General features: G+C 36.9%; 2 protein-coding genes across 3 annotated transcripts in view; both read left to right on the top strand.

Annotated features, from left to right (window-relative positions):
* Window positions 1–4680, top strand: part of LOC106873902 (uncharacterized) — a 14642-nt gene extending 9962 nt beyond the window's left edge. Inside the window, exon 7 of the mRNA XM_014921433.2 lies at window positions 325–4680. Coding sequence (XP_014776919.1) covers window positions 325–558 — 234 coding nt within the window. The 3' untranslated portion in view covers window positions 559–4680. The remainder of the gene's footprint in view (window positions 1–324) is intronic.
* A 1815-nt stretch (window positions 4681–6495) lies between these two features.
* Window positions 6496–19100, top strand: LOC106873910 (ADP-ribosylation factor-like protein 2-binding protein). 2 transcript variants are annotated; one of them, XM_014921442.2, is made up of 7 exons: window positions 6496–6822; window positions 11099–11152; window positions 12179–12240; window positions 13773–13879; window positions 14132–14217; window positions 16669–16765; window positions 18714–19100. In XM_014921442.2, exons 2-7 carry the CDS (start codon window positions 11112–11114, stop codon window positions 18789–18791), a joined length of 471 nt encoding a protein of 156 aa, XP_014776928.1. In that variant the 5' UTR covers window positions 6496–6822; window positions 11099–11111; the 3' UTR covers window positions 18792–19100. The 2 variants fall into 2 exon arrangements, with proteins under 2 accessions (XP_014776928.1, XP_014776929.1); XM_014921443.2 differs by lacking the exon at window positions 6496–6822 and adding an exon at window positions 6996–7098.
* The last annotated feature ends 269 nt before the right edge of the window (window positions 19101–19369 follow it).

Raw genomic sequence — 19369 nt, 5'->3', positions numbered from 1 at the left:
TATATATATCTGTATGTATGTATGAGTGTGTTTGTGTATCAAACAAAACCCCAGAAGATTTGGTAGGGTTCTCCTTCAGCAAAACTTGTGTTGTTTGAAAAATGTGACAGAAAGAATAGAGATAAAATTGCCATTGGAAATAGAGTTTCTGACATTTCAGACAGAGTTCAGGGTTTAGATGACATGACAGGAAATTGTACATGTGTGTGCATATACACCATTTTGAATGTTAAATATCAGATCAATTTTGAAGTATTTTGTATTTTTAACCTTCATTTGTTTGTTTGTATAAAATTTAAATTATTTATTGAATTTTATTTCTAGGGAATGATTCTTTCAAAACAACACGATACCGCATATTTCCAGAATGTTCTGTTTTACTGGCGAACCAGATGTCTACCCCCATCCAGCCGAGGTACCCTCAGAATCTTTGACATCATGTCAATTCGAGATTTCACATTTTACCTGCAATATTACAGCCTTCCCCTGTTTACAGTTTTAGTGTCACCAGTTATACGTCTTATTATGACCCTTTATTCAATGTACAAGATAACGTGATTGATGGAGGAGATGGATAACAAAGATTCTAAAGCCATAAAATTTTTTTTTGTACCTGTACAGAGATATTTATGATCTTCAGTGAAACACTGATTTAATGGATAGTTATTATACATGTGTTGTAAGAAGTTTTAAAGTAAATCTTTTATTCAATAAGCTATGATAATTAGTGAGAATATACAACAGTAAAAATGATATGAGATTTATAAAGAAACATTAAGTCAAGGATTAAGATTTATCATAAGATTAAGTAAAGACTCACATTTATCATAACATTTGTCACCACATTATTTGAGGTCATAAATAACATTTTATTACTCCAATCAATGTCATAATAACAACTAGGTGTTTTTTCTCATATGAAATGGTTTTAATTCTGAATCACTTCAGGTGACGTCTTTAGCCTGTTGAATTCTTTAATTTCAATTACAAACATGTTTGGCAGTTGATTTAACTGCATCCTGAGCAAGTGATGTCATTGACATTGGTATTAGTTCATTCATCAGGCTTTCAAAATATTGCAAAATAAGGATTAATTAATCATACTTTCCATTACATAAGGGTCTAATGGTTAGCTGCAAATACCTCAGGAAGAACGACTTTCATTTCCAAAGTTTTGGGAGTGTAGTATATATTCAGTAGATTTCCATATCACTCCATTATGTCTCTCTGGTTGTCTGTTACCAGTAGGATGATATGGTGGTGTCATAGAATGAGATATACAAGCTTAGAAGCAAAAGTTAATCAAATTTTGTTGACAAAATTTGGATACTATTGTTAGAGTGAATAAACTCAGAGGTGCTGAAGCGGGAATATTATTTGTACCTCACTAACAAATTATTTCATAATGAAATTCAAATTGTCTGGATAACCATTGAAGTTTTATTGTTTGTCTTTTATTTGTTTCAACCATTTGACTGTGGCCATGCTGGGGCACTGCCTTGAAGAAATTTTAATCAGATGAATTAACTCAAGTATTTATTTTTTTAAAGCCTGGTACTTATTCTATTGGTCACTCTTGGGGTCACAAGAGATGTTGTACAGCCTGTATACATGAGGGCTTTGAAGTCTTTCCCCCAACCATGACTTCAACTATGGGTAGTGACTGTACAAGTGCCTCTACTTGCTTGCAGGGTAAGTTTGAGAAGCAGCAACTTTCCTGTGGCCTTTTCCCTGGCTGCAGTTTCGAGTGATATGCCCAGTCTACCTGCACCAGTAACAAACGGCTCCTGGCTTCGTCTCTATGCAGTCCCTGGCACTTGAAGCACCGGCTCATGAATGGTCACTGTCGCAGTTTTTCTTCCTTGTTCTTTACCGGTTGTTGCACTACGTCACAGGCTTTTGCAGCTGCCATCACCACTGCCTTCCACCTGGTGTTTTGTGTTGACATGTGAGCTTCAGCAATGAGCTCGCTCATCGCCATTTTTTCACTACCTGGCAGTTGTTGCAGTCACACTGATATGTCGTCGGGAAAGCAATTTACAAAGGCCAGTTGTACCTCCTTCTCTAGACCCTCTCCAGTAAAACCAGATAGCATGGCCAGTCTCTGAACCTCAGCAGCATACTCATCAACCCCTGTCCATCTGACCATTCCCAGCTTAGCAAATCCCTCTAGGTTCAGGGCCATGAGACCTGTTACATCATCGATGCCTTGTAGCCTGGCCACCACCTTGATCTTACGGATCCAGGTGATTACATCTTCTTAAACCATTAATCCTTACACATTTCTCTCTCTCTCCATTTTTTCCCCTCTCAGTCCTTTCTGTCAAAGAGCAATAAGCTCAAAACATCAAAGACTTTTCCATTCTTCCTGAGCATCAAACTAATACCCCTACCTGTTGTTCCCTCACCTGTTTTTTTCTGTTTTCTGAAAATTGGAACTATATATATAAATACATAAAATTTGACTGAAGATTGACTCAATATATAATTATATATGTTGAGTCTATATCCATTTACCAAGAAAGTTATTTTTTACAATCCTTTACAGTTGCATCAGTTTGTATCAAAGATGTGCATCTCATTAATATCTTTGAAAAAATACAACCGTTATTTGAAACAACTGTACTGTTGCTTTCTCTATTAATAAATGTGAAATTCTATCCGTCCAAGACCCCTGTATCTCTGTCTACATTTGCTCTACATAGACATATTATAACTTTTTGGAATTAGGATGATCCCAGGATTGAAAATCTGCCCTTCATTTGGTTCTTGAACATCCAACATTAGGATCTGATTTAAAAGCATTTAGGTTGCTATATCTAGCAGGTAAAGATTGGCTGCTTCACACCATCTTGGTTGGCATTTGTCAGATGATGTCAAAGATCAAGGGGGAGATAAATTAATTCGCTTCATTTATTTTACATTGAGATAAGAACTTTGGGAAAAATTGGCCAACAGCTGGAATGATTGCATTACAGAATTACCATATTTTAACATGTATAAGGGACCATTTTTTATCAAAAATTAGGTTTAAAAAATATGGGAGTTTCTTATACATGGTTAGTATTATAATCCCTTACAAAACCTTTCTTCCAAATTTTAAGCCTAAAAAATTAGGGGTTTCCTTATACATGTTAAAATACAGTAATTCTCATCTGTCCTTAACCTCTGATCAAACACCACCAGGACATATAGTCATTATAGACGTATAGCCATGCTATTTAGCTCTCTTTAGCTTTGGGTCTCAGGCCCAATTAACCCTCCTCAGGAGCTAGCTTAAAAGTTCACACAGAGTGTGGCTTTTAAGCTAGTCTTTAATAAATGTAAATGTGTGTGCACATGCATGCACCTTTTAGTTATGCTTGTTGGTGAGAAAGTCAATAAACTTGCTTTCTAACTGTGGTGCGATGGAGGAAGAAGCCAACAAGAAGCAAAAGGACAGAATGAAGCGTTGGACCTTACCTTGCCGATCGCAGCGAGGTACACGATCGCTCCTAATCAGAACACGTCTTTCTCGTAACGTCGCTGTTTTCTCACTGGCCCCACGTGCTAGCCTTCGACCGCGTGTCGCCGACTTCCGATCTGACCCTTCCGGTTTGGCCCTTCCGGTCTGGCTTCACCTCTGTTTGCCTTACCCCTCTCCACCACAACACATAGCTCGTCACAGCCCATAACACCACACTAACAAAAATACCTTGTATTTGTCCCACACATGTTGCATCAATGCTTCCTTATCACTTTTGCCATCAAGAATGCAGTGAGCGTTTTTCCTTCCACATTCTACTTCAAAAACAGATATTTTGTGTCATTTGAAACCAATTCATCAGTTCCTATCAAACCATCCAAACTATACCAGAATAGAAGCTAGGCATTAGAATAATGATGATGATTTCTGTTTTAAAAATTATATCAATTTTAGTTCATTCAACAAGTTAACTTGTTCTGTATTTCCTAATTTTATAAAACCCTACAACATCCAACTGTTGCTATGGATAAGTGTCATCACTTGTCATCATCATCACATCATCATCATCGTTTAAAGTCCGCTTTCCATGCTAGCATGGGTTGGACGATTTGACTGAGGACTGGTGAAACCAGATGGCTACACCAGGCTCAAATCTGATTTGGCAGAGTTTCTACAGCTGGATGCCCTTCCTAACGCCAACCACTCCGAGAGTGTAGTGGGTGCTTTTACATGCCACCGGCACAAGGGCCAGTCAGGTGGTACTGGCAATGGCCACGCTCGATGGTAAATATTATTACTATGAACATTAAAAAGTAGTTGTCATTATGGCTTTACTTTGACTGTGATAAGAGTCAAGATGATTACAAATTCCATCTGTAAACATTCCATTTATAAGCTTTTTTCTTTTTTTTATTTAACACAATATGTCATACATTTTCCATATTAATACATTGCAGCACTTGCGTATACAGATGTATGCACCTCTTAAATCTAACCTGTCAATTTAGAAGTAGGCACAAGGCATACCACCAATGGCTGATGTATCAACCACTTTATTTTCACAACTATTATGCCTCTTTTTATTTTATTTTGCTCTTTATATTTTTAAAGAATCTCCTTTTTGCTGTGATTACATTGTAGACATTTATTTACTTTTTGGTTTAAACTTTTTTTTTCTCGCTTTCTGAAAATAAAGCATTAAAACTCCATTTCTATGATTGTTTTCTTATAATTATTTATACAGATTTGGAAACATTTGTTGAGTAACCCCTAGTACAATGCTACAAATACTATATTTTTTATCAAACAAATAACTTATACAAGAGCTAAAATTTAGAACTATTCATTGCTCCATGCATGGAGTTGAAAATTTATCTCGTCTTTTATTCTCCATTAAGCCCCTCATCACTTTGAAATATTTTTTGAAATAAAGAATAAGTCATTGTTACTACCTCAAGCACTACTTTATACTCCGTGTATTCTCACTGGCCTTGTCTATTCTATGCTTCTGTTTCAGCTTCCTGCTTCGTTGTTCTCAGCCAAGTAAACTTAGGCCTTTTGATCGTCTTCTGGAATCTTGGATTGTCCATTGTACTGCTTGACCCATTAGCCAGCCTTCACGCTGGAACCGATGTGCATAGCACAACAACACCATCTATCATCATCCTCATCACCATCATTTAACATCTGCCTTCCATGCAGGCACGATACTCTTTATTGCTTCTTTGTCTACTTATTTGACTCTTTCCTATATCTTAAACTGCCTAGTTAATTAGAAGTACACTAAGCAGCAATGATTAAAATAAAGATGTGTACAATTATAGCCTCTGGAAATCTTCCCCAATTATGTGCAGCCATCTGGTGCGAGGCCTGCCATGAGGCCTCTTTCAGCCCACAGTTGTTGCATTGAATGAAAGTAAAGACCTGGTAGGATGATCTAGTGGGAGACAGAGGACATGTCTGTACCAGCACATGTGATAGATAGCTATGAGGTGGGAGACTGTGGGCCAATGTCTGCAAAAATAGTTCTTTGTTGGTAATGCAATGGTACCATCTGATGTTCTCAAGGTTCTGCTATTGAAGCCATTGATCCCCTTTGCCAGGGTTTTCAACACGTGCCACATTTCTGCACTATAGAGGAGAATGGAGAAGGCCAATACATTGTAGATGCAGAGTTTCATCTTCCAATAGATAGTGAAGTGGCACCAAAGGGGTTTCCCTAGGGAGTACATGACCCCAGTGGTCAGACATCTGTGGTTATCTCCAGGATCAGGTCTCCATTGTTGGTGACTGTAGAGTCCAGAAGCTGACAAACTCCATGATGTTGGGACCAATATGGAGAGGAGAAGGGTCAGGGCCATCTCCAGTTTGCATTAGCTTGGTCTTCACTCATCTCACCTGTGTGCGTCCACATTTCTTCTTTTTATTTTCATATTAAATCCTAAAATAATCTTAATCTACACACTCTGAAAAGTATTTGTAGTAAATTTCAATAAATAAATACCTTTTTTTTCTGAATGTTATGAGGAAACAAAGCCGAGTTATGGGAATTTTCCGAAACTCCTCTCGCTGAAAAACTTTTTTTTACAATAAATTCACATATAACTGCAATCTATACTATATTTGAAAATTTCATTTAAAAATATCCATTTTTATGAAAGTTATGAGGAAACAAAGACGGTGATGAGCACACTTATGTAGGTGTGCCTACATATATATATATATATATATATATTGTTTCCAAGTAACAAATTTCATTCATAAAGCATAATTAGACAACCCAAGAAAGACGATAGTCGGCCGGAGATCGAACACGTAACCACGTGGCTTTACAGATATGTCTGAACACAAATATGCGTATTTTATTTAAATGTGATGTCTTTTTCTTTCTAAATGTACAAATAATATTTTCATTAAAGAGAGATGTTAATAATTAGAGTAACTATCCAGTCTGTTGTCGAATAGGCAAACGAAATACAGCTCAGTTGAATGTAAATTAAAGCCATAACAACAAAAGAAAGTTTTTGTTTTTTTCGGTGAAGATTAGAAAAATCCCTAACAGCAACATTCCGTCTTGCTGTGGCGTTTATTATACAGCAATGACTTTAAACGCGGGACTGGCAGCACAAAAACTGTTTCTTGAAATTTGTTGTGAGTCTAAATTGACTTTAGTTTGTAAAAAAGGCTATTAAAAGCTGTCAGATAGGATTTATTGACTTACACTGTATTCCCACTATTTAGAAGCGCAACTTCCACTGGTTAGTTTTGCAAAATGGACTCCAACAAGTAGAGACACCGTTCTCCTTATTGACGAATATCATTCATTACTGAATTTTTTTTTAAATATTATCAATAAGGTATGTTCAAAAGATTATTATTTCATCCTCTGGTTTCTTCGAAAGCAGAACGTAATTTTTTACAATAATATCTTCTTTACACTTTGTTGCTGTTTAACAACAATATTTTATACGGGAAGATGTTTTGATACTTCTGTAGCTAAGACAATTATTCTTCAAGATCAGCTTCTTCATGTCAGCAGCAAACTTGGTTAAACCGTTATTATTGGCAATTTGCTTATTTCTGCTCTCATTATCGTCAGACTTGCTGTGACAAGCTTGAATATTCAACTGTCTGTCAGTTTTACTAATCATTCTTTTTCACTTGTTTATTTTTATCAAAATATTTAATCTGTTTTTTGCCCCTATTTTTCTGATGGGGTGGAAAATTAAATTAACATTAAGTTAAAGTTTTTTCTAAATTTTCTGTTAACGTTTAGAGCTCACATACATTTCTCAAGTAGCGTGAATATTTTTGGTTTGTATATATATATATATATATATATATATATATTTCGATAATGTTTAAATTATCTTTTAATTTTGCTTTCATTTCTAATAAAGCGAATGACGATGTTAAATATAATGTTATTATTCTGAAGGAACGACAACTGACTTCAAAAACTTATACCCCGCTAAAATAATTTTAAAGTTTTCCGAGTAATCTGTTTTTAGTTGTTGATATTTCTGAAATTTACTATTTTGTTTTGTAGTTTACAGCTGTCATGCAGGATTCAGAAGTGTTTAATTCAAACATTATCACAGGTCGAATGTATTACAAAATTAATGTTTTTGCATTTGTTATTGTGTTTAATTGTTGTTGATCGTTGTCTAGCTCCAAATCAACTTTTGGTCAAGTACAAATGTGATCGGAAGACATACCTTTTTTTCTTTATTTATTTTTCTATGTGTGGTGTACCTTGGACTAAGGCAATAGAGGGCGATTTATCTACTATTTCTAGCGGGCTGAACAATCACATAGGAACAACCACATTTTGAAGACACACTGCTTTATTAAACACACCTCAATTTTAGCAATGCCTATTCAAGAAAAGTTGTTTGTGCATTAACACTTATGGAAACCCCAACTGCGCATTCTGGACATGGGGTGATATTTTTGAAAGCCACAGACCAAATATTTGGCTGGTGCAAAGTTCGAACCAGACCTACGGTGACATGGTAGTCCAGCAGTTGGTTGACAGGTCTATTAAAGCAAAGAAACAGACTTGGAAGGGTGGCTGTAGCAAGGAACTATATCAGGTAGCCAAAAAGGAAGCTAGGAAGCAGGTATATTTAGTCAGAGGTGAAGCAGAAAGGAAGAAGTTTTCCAATGTTCTGCGACATGAGGATGAGCAGCTTGAAGTGTTTTGATTTGCAAGACATTGTGCCAGGGAAAATTGTGATGTGGGAGAGAGAAGTGCGTTCACATGGATAATGGTTCACTTGCAGGTAGTAACTCTGCAAAGAAAGAGGTTTGGAAGTGCCACTATGAAAAGCTACTAAATGTAGAGAACACATGAGAGAAGGAGAGTCTGCCTAATGTAGATCCAACAGAGGGACTAGCAATCCAATAGACAGTAACTTGGTAGATAAAGCCATGAAGATGGGGAAAGCCCCCAGCCCATCAGGGATCACCACTGAGATGCTTAAAAGATCTGGCAGTGTGATTTATGCTCTAGTTATGCGTATAGTTAATTAGATTGTACACGAGGGAGTCATACCCAATGACTGGTGTAGCAGCAACATAGTCAACTGCTAGAAAAGTAAAGGTGATGCCTTACACAGAAATAATTATAGAGATATCAAACTGTTGGGCCAGGTGATGAAAGTTATGGAGGGGATCAACTTATTAGGAAGGGAGTTCGTCTAAATGAGATGCAGTTTGGTTTTGTGCCAGGGAGAAACACCACTGAGAGGGAAAGCAGCTATGTAATAAAATTATGGAGGAGAAATAGGGAGATGATGTAAAGTGTAGGGAGAGGGGAAGAGGTACTCAGTGATGTGGGTGGGGATCAGAGGTATACAGGAGCGGATAGAATGAGATAGGGTGTGTATGTCATCATCATCGTTTAGCGTCCGTTTTCCATGTTGGCATGAGTTGGATGGTTTGACTGAGGTCTGGAAAGCCAGCAGCTGCACTAGGCTCCAATCTGATCTGGCAATGTTTCTACAGACTGTTCCCCTTCCTAACACCAACCATTCCAAGGGTGTAGTGGATGCTTTTTTGTGTGCCACCCTCACAGGAGCCAGTCAGGTGACCCTGACATCGATCACATTCGGATAGTGCTTTGTACGTGCCACCAGCACGGGAACCAATCATGGGGCGCTGGCATCAACCACATTCAGATCATGCTTTTTACATGTCTTATATGCACAAACATATATACATGGCAGTCTTCTTTCAGCTTCTATCTACCAAATCTATTCACCAGGTTTTGGTTGGCCTGGAGCTGTATTTGTGTAGTTGGGACTAAACTGAAGGCCATATGGTTTGGATGCAACATTTTATTAACCGCATAGCCATGCCTGCACCTAAATATGAGTAACAGTTCTTACTCTGCTCTCAAGCAAGTTGATGCCACTGGTTTCTGTTGGCTGCAGTTTTCTCTACATCCAGCCACATGATATTAACCTCTCTCATCTCAATTATGGATGTTCTGCACCATGTCATTTTCAATTTACTGCCAGTAGCACATAAGAAGCACCCATTACACTCTTGGAGTGGTTGGCATTATGAAAGGCATCCAGCCATAGAAACCATGTCAAATCAGACTGGAACCTGGTGCAGCTCTCCAGCTTACCAAATTCAGTCAAACTGTCTAACTCATGCCAGCATGGAATGCAGACATTAAATGATGATGATAATGTGATGTCCATTTGAAAACTGTTTTAGAATAGCATTGTTCTCAAGCATCTTTGGTGGAACACTTCTAACTTTCTATCAATTTTCATGTTATCCTTCATATCTAACTGGGATAGACAACTTTTGGTAGAACTATTCTTTTATAGATTCAGATCTTTGTGTGTAAGCTGATAGTGTTGGAGGACCAGATAGTGCACATTCTCTGGAATATGATTACAGCTTTGCCAATTCCATGACTGACATTCATGTTAATATCACCATTGTTACCAATGATGCAACACAGATATTTTGCTTATTGACACCTTGGGTGTCTTCTACAATAGTCCTGGGCCAAAGCCTTTTGAGTAGATTTGGTTGACAGAAACTGAAAGAAGCCCATTGTGTGTGTGTGTATGACCACTGCTTGACAGCTGGTGTTACATCCAATAAACTACATACCAGGCTTTAAAAGAATAAGTAGTGGGGTTGATTTTTTCGACTAAAAACCCTTCAAGATGGTGCTCTAGCCACAGTCCAATGACTGAAACAACTAAAAGATTAAAGAGAGTATTGTTTCTTTGCTATTGACAAGGCAATGTCCAGTTCCAAGAGACTATTTGGTGGAAGTATTGGACAGCACTTATAAAAGAGATGAATTGCAGTTTTAGACATAAACTGTAGAAAAAGAACAAATGTGATAGAGTAAATAGGACAAAGAAATGTGATAAAAGAATAAATCGGACAAAGATAGGCCTAAAAATTTTAGGAATTAATATTTAGCTCAGACTTTAGAAACTTATAGGTTTTCTGATGAAAGAATACAAAATGAGAATAGATGAAGATTTGTTATTGTAAAGCAGTGGGTATTAAACTGTTGATAAGCATGTTACAAAGAAAAATACTGAAATCTTTTGAGATTTTTGATTCCAAAAATATTTACTCTTTCTATAAACAAAAGGAATGTTTGTTTTTACTATGAATGACAAAACATCAAGAGAGTTTGAAGATTATTGTTCTTGGATTTGTGTTATTGTAACAGCAGTCAAAATGTTAGCTGGTTTTTGTGTTACTGTCGCTGTCTGTCCATTCGATTGTGGTTAGCCACTGTTTGTGCTACTGTCTTCTAATGTTTTTCATTCGCCATCTGTTCATTTCTTTTGTGTTATGTCAGTGCTTGGATCAACTGCCATCTGTTGTCAATGGGGCTAGTTACACTGAATATACAGTGGTGGTTTGGCTCTGAAAGAAGCACACCAAAGGTGAAATTATTGTTGGAACCAAGTCTTGATTGGTCAGATATTTTTTATGATGCAGGTAATATTCTGGTAAATCAGAACATTGGATATAATGATCTGATTGCTAAATATTCCTGCTACAAGCATTTGAAACTTTACTCATAAACTAAAACATCTGTATGAGCTCAGTGTCTGAAACTTATACACTTTCTTTCCTTAGGTATTTGAAGAGAATGGACTTACAAACAACAGAAGAAAACTTAGCAGTATCTCGGTATTTGAGATTTTTCTCTTGACATAAAATATAATTTTTTAAATTGTTTTTAGTGTATTGGGTCATCTCATAAATAATGCGGTTTTTTCAATTGTATGAACTAAAAGTCAGAGAGGGATGAAATAAACTACCTGCATTAACTTGCTATAAAAGCAGGTAATAATTTTATCTTGTCCTTATTCTTAGTGCAAGTTTTGAAGAGTGCAGTTTGATTTTAACAGTTATATTTTCAAAACTACAATGGAAGTGACAAAGGAGCATATTCAGCATATTTTGCTTCATGAGTTCAATAAAGGCAACAATGCAACGGAAAGTGCAAGGAATATTAATGCAGTTTACAGGGATCGGACAATAAACATAAGCCAGTGTCAACGATGGTTCTAGAAATTCCAAGCCAGAAACTACAGCCTAGAAGATGAGCCTTGCCCTGGAAGATTTGTAGAGCTTAACGAGGACATCCTGTGCACCCTGGTGGAACAAAATCCCATTGTAACTGTTGAAGAACTAGCAGAGGAGCTTGGATTTGATCATTCAAGTCAGCGTTAGAAGAAAAATGAACCATCTTTGGTTTCAAGACAAAAGGTGTTCTTCCATGAGGATGATTCTTGGTCACATACAGTGAGGATGACATTCCAAAGGCTGGAACAGTCTGAATGGGAAATGATGCCCCACCCATCATATTCACTGGATGTTTCCCCATCTGATTATCATTTATTCCGAGGTCAGAACAGTAATGGAGGAGTATTTTTGGGTCACAGATAAGTGAATTTTGGAAGAGGGGCCTTGTAAGTCTACCAGATAGATGGAAGAGCATTGTAGAAAATGAAGGAGAGTATATTTTAGAATAAAAGAGAAATTTGTTTATCTTAATTTTGAAAAATAAAAGAAGTATAAAAAAAACGCATTATTCATGGGGTGACCCAATAATCAAAATTTGGTAATTTTTATTTGCTAAGTTGACATTTTTCAAGCAATATTATGTTGCTTCTACCTTTATCTCTTTTCTTTCTTTGTTTCATTGTACAGGTCAAGTAGTAGTGATGCAAAATTCGATATGATTATTGGTGCCATAGAGGATGTAGTAATGGGTTAGTAAATAACTACTATACATACTTGTGTGTGTGTGTATGTATGTGTGTGTGAAGAAGACATTAAATCATGATGTTTCCTCAGCAGCTGGTACTGTGGCAAAAAGCTCAGAAGTCCAACCTTTTCACTCACACTGTGCTCCAAATTAGGTTAATGTTATCACTGCTTCATAGTGGACACATTCCATAATCCATGAACAAAGTTTGTTGAAGCACTTCCACAAAATGACTGAACTATGTCTCTTTTTTGTTTCATTATTTAACGTCCGTTTTCCATGCTGGCATAGGTTTGACTGAGGTCTGGAAAGCCAGCGGCTGCATCAGGCTCCAATCTGATCTGATAAAAATCCCCCAAAGTTTCTAGCTGAGAACTTATTTTTGAAAACTGCAAAAATTTACCTAATTAATTTTGTAGTTTTTAATTATATATTATAGTGATATCCAGTGTCGCCTTACTGGCACGTGAACAAAACATTCGAGTGAGGTCGTTGCCAGTGCCGCTGGACTGGCTCCTGTGCAGGTGGCACGTAAAAAACACCATTTGAGTGTGGCCGTTGGGACTAAACTTAAGGCCATATGGTTTCTGTTGGCTGCACCCACTACATTCTCGGAGTGGTTGGCATTAGGAAGGGTATCCAGCTGTAGAAACTCTGCCAGATCAGATTGGAGCCTGATGCAGCCTTCTTGTTTGCCAGTCCTCAATCAAATCGTCCAACCCATGCTAGCATGGAAAGCGGACGTTAAACAATGATGATAAGTGATATGTTAATTTTACTGTCATTTCTTTTATATTTTTTATATTGATATAAGAAGAATCAGATATTGTATGCAAGAGAGATGACTACATTGGTATGAGCATGTGATACATATGGAAGAGAGCAATTCTATTAAGAAGTGCTAATTTCCACAGAGGAAATAGAACCTTTGGAAGAGGGAGATGTGGAAGGAAGTGGTGAAAATTGATCTCTTTCATTTCTAATTTCAAATCTTGCCAAGGTCAACTTAGCCCTTCTTGGAACAATGTAATAAATACCAGTCAGGAACCTAGAGTCAATCTTAACTGTACTCTCTCTCTCCACATTTGAGGCTTTATGCCTTTGCTAGAAATAAGTATCATCATCATTTAATACCTGTTTTCTATGCTGGCATGGGTTGGATGGCCTGACAGGAACTGACAAGGCCAGGGGCTGCACCAGGTTCCATCATCTGTTTTGGCTTGATTTATACTGCTGGATGCCCTTCCTAACACCAACCACTTTACAAGCATGTACTGGGTGCTTTTTACATGGCACTATCATCAGTGCTTTTTACATGATACCATCACCAGTGCTTTTTATGTGGCACCGTCACCAGTGCTTTTTACACGGCACCATCACCAGTGTAAGTAATCCAACAGCATTTTCTGAAATATTTCATTTAAAATACTTCAGTGTTTCTTTGTAATCATTATCTATCTCTCACTTGATTTCATATATTCAATGTTGCTTTGAAATATTGCTAAAATATGAAATTTATTGATATTCTACTTTCAGAGGAGGAATTTCAAATGTTACAGCATAATTTTTTAGAGAGATATTTTCATGAATTTATTGATACAGAAGAGAATAAATTCATTTACACAGATATACACAGAGAATATGTAAGTTGAATAGTTGTTTTGCTTTCTTCTATGAAATACACATTTGAAACTTATATATATATTAGGTTGAAGAAAAAGTTCGTGTGCAGTGTTAAAATAATGCTTTTTTATATATTTTTGTGGTGTGTGTGTTCATTCAGTTCATATCATGTTCAATGGTGACTCATGGCGCACAAACTTTTTCCCTCATCCTAGTACTATAATTCACACCAATTCAACCATAAATTAATCGATCATATTATTACTTTTCAGATAAACCTTGTGGAAAAATACCTCAGTGAGCGCCTTGTAAGCAAAGTGCCACAGTTTTCCATGTCTGAATTCATGCACCAGATGATGTAAGTTGCAAGCTTCAAGAATATGTCTGAATTGTTGAACAATTAAGGGTCACCAGTCTATTGATGTTGCATTGTATCCTGTTTCTATTACACTTTTTCTGTCCACCTAGCTATTAAAATAAACACTAGCGATCCTTGTCACTAACATCAATTGGTAGCCCTGGGTAGCTCTGCTGCTGCAGTGGGACCATGAGACATTGACTACTTCATTTCAGAAAAAGAGTACAGCAGCACTTTGAGCATACAAGTGTTTACTCTAAATGTTGTGATCATATGAAGCTCTGTTACTATTTAAATAAGCACTCATTGTGCCAAATAAAGGAAGCCTTAACCTGCTAAAAATAATAGCCAAATCTTCCTCAGATCACATCCCGTTTTCATACAAACAGAAGGACGTGCTGGATAATGTAGTTTTTGATAGACTGTATCTCAAAGAAAGAAACTAGTTAGTCACTGTTGGAGTAGCTTTAATTAAAACTTTGCTGGGTCAGGTCTAAACTGGATCAAACAATAAGTGCTTCCAAGATCTCAAATATCTGTAACTTGTTTCAATCATTAGACTGTAACCATGCTGGTGCACAATCTTCAAGAGTTTTTAGTTGAATGAATTGACTCCAGGACTTATTTTTTAATGCATGATACTTATTCTGCCAGTCTGTTTTGCTGAACAACATAGTGACAGGAATGTAAGTTAGCACACCAATACTGGTTGTGGAAGACAAAAATACAAAGACACACATTTATATGTGAATGTACATACATATATACCAGAGTAAGTACATAAATGTGAAACAAGGTGGAAAAAATAGTACTTGAATACCAGAGGTAGAGTAATATGCTTTATTCTTTTGTACTCTAGGCACAAGGCCTGAAATTTTTGGGTAGGGGGCCAGTTGCTTAGATCGACCCTAGTACACAACTGGTACTTAATTTATCGACCTCAAAAGGATGAAAGGCAAAGTCAACCTCGGTGGAATTTGAACTCAGAATGTAAAGACAGACAGAACACCACTAAGCATTTCGGTCAGCGTGCTAACATTTCTGCCAGCTATCTTAATAAAGCTGTAAAGACATCACAAAAACTGTTACTCGGAGCTTCACGTCAGATAATGACACACCTGTTTGATGGACAGTTTTGTCCAACGAATAGGAGTCTGGAACTCTGAGTAACAGTTTTTGTGATGTCTTTACAGCTTTATTAATAAAGCATATTACTCTACCACTTATATTCGAGTACTATTTTTCCCACCTTGTTTCACATTCATGTGCTTACTCTGGTGTAACCTGCTGTTTCTTAAGAAAGTTTGAGCAACTCTCCACAAGTAGGAAGAAGAAATAGCTGAAATATATATATATATGTATATATATATATATATATATATGACAGGCTTTCTTCTGTATCTTTCTACTGAACCTGGAATCATCATCAGCATCGTTATTTAACGTCCGCTTTCCATGCTGGCATGGGTTGGATGATTTGACTGAGGATTGGCGAGCTAAAAGGCTGCACCAGACTCCAATCTGATCTGGCAGAGTTTCTACAGCTGGATGCCCTTCCTAATGCCAACCACTCCGAGAGTGTAGTGGGTGTTTTTACGTGCCACCGGCATGAGGGCCAGTCACACGGTACTGGCAACGGCCACACTCAAAAGGTGTTTTTTACGTACCACACAGCCACACCTGGTAACAGCCATTAATAAACTCAGAACTACAAGGGATACACTCCCCAGCTTGTTCTCTCTTGAGAAATTTGGTAAAAACAGTGTTTTGTACTTGTTATCATCTGTAAAGCATTCAACTATGTCTGATATACCAGTCTCTCAGAGATTTCAACATGTAAATACAAAAAAGAAGGGATAGTTGCTGAGTAATCAGTATTTAGTGGATCCTTTTGGTTTTTAAATGTTATTTATTTCATTTTTGTATTTGGTTTGCGAGATTCTTGATGTGAACTTCTGTATTGAAACATTTTTTGTTTTTTGTATCTTGGGAGGGTCATTATGCCTTCACACACACTAGTTCGATTTTACTTCATTTATTATTATTAGTCAATTGAAGGTAGCAAGATGCCAGCGTTGTTAGCATGCCAGACAAAATGCTTAGCAACATTTTGTCTGTCTTTACATTTTTGAGTTCAAATGCTGCCAAAGCCGGTCCTAAAAAATTGTTGTTCCTCTGTTGAAATTGGAAACTGTTATCATTAGCCAATCGGTTAACCAATGTAACTAATAAACAATTGTTTGATTAATCATTTGGTCATAAATCAGTCAGCTAAATGTTTAACCAACTGACTAATAATAACAAAGAAGTGAAACAGAAACAGTGCATGTGTTTATTGGTATAATAACCCTCCCAAGATACAGCAAAATCTATTATTATTTTAGCTAATCCTTAAGCCTGTCTATTATTTCGAGGAGCATTTCATCTGAATTGGTTTTACTCTTCTTTCAGTGCTCGGAAGAATGAATTAGAAGGAGAAATATTTGAACTCTTACTTACGTTCAGTGATTTTCTCACATTCAAAGAAATGATTTTGGATTATAAAGCTGTGAGTGTCAGTCTATTATTTTCTTGAATATTTTAAGACAGTGAAAGTGTGTGGTTGAGTGGTTAGATTCCTCATCTTGTGAATTCAGTTCCTGGACCTGGCTGTGTGCATTCTGTTTATTTCATGCTGTTCTAGTTTACTCAGCTGTGTGCTGGTGCTACTCTTTCTCTCTCCCTACAGCTGTCACATCTTGGATGTGCCACTGGGTGAAGAGCAGGGGGTGCCTATAGGTGCTCTGTGTCTACATCAGTACCTAATACAATTAGTGAAAGCATGGTACATGTTACCTAGACATCTTTGTCTTTAAGAATGATTCTCTCTTATGAACCCTGTGGAGGATCATGGTCTAGTGGTTAGGATGTTGCTCTCAGTATTGTAAGATAGAGGTTTCAATTCCTGAACTGGGCAGTGCATTGCATTCCTGAGCAACAAACTTCATCTCATGTTGTTGCAGTCCACTCATCTGAAAATGAGTTCCTGCAATAGATGGGGAGTTGACCCTGTGATGGACTGGCTTTTACTTCAAGGAAGAGTTTATTTCAGTCCCCTTTCCAGTCTTGGAAACTGGGTTGATCTCTGTCCTCATGAGTTCTAGGGCTCATGGCAGACCTAAGTAAGTATTGTGGACCCTTAAGAATGCTAGGACTCAGCATTGCAAGCTAATAAAAGCTGGATGTAGAGTGCTCCCACTTGTCTAAGCATGGTGCTTATTTACTAACTGTTGGACTAAGCTATGAACTGGCAGTACTATGTCCGTTAACTCATTAGCATTCAGATTACTGTCTCAAATGTAATGCTTTTCTTTTTTTTTTTGTATTTATTGTTTTGAATTAATCATGCATGATCACGTAGCCTTTTGATTTTAATGATGTGATTGTTTACTTTTCAAATGAGATTGTAGGGAAAGTGTGAAAGTTTGGATCTCATTAGTTTGATTTTAAAAAATACATGGGTTAATAATAATAACAATGAAATCATTGTGTAGAGTGCTCAGGTGCACTACAACTCATCAAAGGTGCACATACAGTACATAGAATTATGTACATGAGTCATGATATACATGTTTGCATGCATATGGAGTGGGGGATATCAGGTGTAGTGTTGGCGAATTTCAGGAAGCATGGAGGTTTTAAAGGATGCAATGTCTCGGCAACTAACAACTTATGTAGGTAGTTTGTTCCATGCTCCAGCAACTCTGAGTGTGAAAATATGTTTCCGAAAGTCATGGGAGCTGTGCTGTTTTCTGACTTTGTAAGCATGCCCACATGTGTTGGTCAGTTGAAGTGTGCAAAGGTAAGTACAAATACACAAATTGTGAACTTTAACATTGAAACTCTTTGTCTCCGGCTCAAATATTATAGTTGTTTCATGTTCAGACTGGCCAGATCTGGTTTCTTGAACTTATGAGATTGATTCAAAACAATGTGAAGGAGTGGCGGTGTGGTAAGTAGCTTGCTTACCAACAACATGGTTCCGGGTTCAGTCCCACTGCGTGGCACCATGGGCAAGTGTCTTCTACTATAGCCTCGGGCTGACCAAGGCCTTGTGAGTGGATTTGGTAGACGGAAACTGAAAGAAGCCCGTCGTATATATATATGTATGTTTGTGTGTCTGTGTTTGTGCCCCTAGCATTGCTTGACAACCGATGCTGGTGTGTTTATGTCCCCGTCACTTAGTGGTTTGGCAAAAGAGACCAATAGAATAAATACTAGGCTTACAAAGAATAAGTCCTGGGGTCGATTTGCTCAACTAAAGGTGGTGCTCCAGCATGGCCACAGTCAAATGACTGAAACAAGTAAAAGAGTAATAAGCATTACATTTGATAGAATAATCTGAATGCTAAAGGGTTAAAACCATCACAACTATGTTAGCATAATGAAAAGGATTTTTTTTTTTTTTGAAATGATGTTTTTCTAAAGTCATGTCTTAATCTCATCTTTTTCTCCAGGCAAAAGAGGGACGAACTGTGGATTTAAGTGGCGGTATAATGGTTACATCATTTTCAAAAGAAGGCCCAACCTCTTAACTAAAACTGTCTTAAAAACCATCATTCATTTTAAGGGTGAGGTTAAACTTGTGCCAAGTACTGGAGTATTTCTTGTGGAACTAATCTTCTAAGAAAACAGTCCCAAAGTTGAGTCACTTGTAGCTGCCGAGATTATATATAGATGGAATGATTCAAGAAAGAACAATTGCTGCCAAACGATTTAACATTTATATTCATTTTTTTCAAAAAAGGGGTGGGGGCCATACACAACGATACGATATCCTACATTTATTGCATGGAAGTCAAATTTATGAAAAAAAAGTGCCTAATAAAATATTTACAAAAATATTTTACCTTCCTAAACTTAAATTTTCAAAAAAGGACTGAGTGGGGGGTTTAACTTCATAATGTTCAAGCCATAAATGAAATATAATAGAAATCATTGAATTAATGGCTGCATGAAGATTCAATTTGATATATCTGTGTAACTTTCAAATAAATTTTCTCTTGCTTTCTTTTATATATGCTAGTTAAAATAGGAAGATTTATACCAATATGAATGTTGCTGTTGTTTTGAGCAACTAGAGCAATGGAAAACAGGCATTAAATGATGATAT

The sequence above is a fragment of the Octopus bimaculoides genome, chromosome 3 (genome assembly GCF_001194135.2).
Source record: "Octopus bimaculoides isolate UCB-OBI-ISO-001 chromosome 3, ASM119413v2, whole genome shotgun sequence".
Classification (NCBI taxonomy): domain Eukaryota; kingdom Metazoa; phylum Mollusca; class Cephalopoda; order Octopoda; family Octopodidae; genus Octopus; species Octopus bimaculoides.
This window is presented reverse-complemented; position numbering and strand designations above follow the sequence as displayed.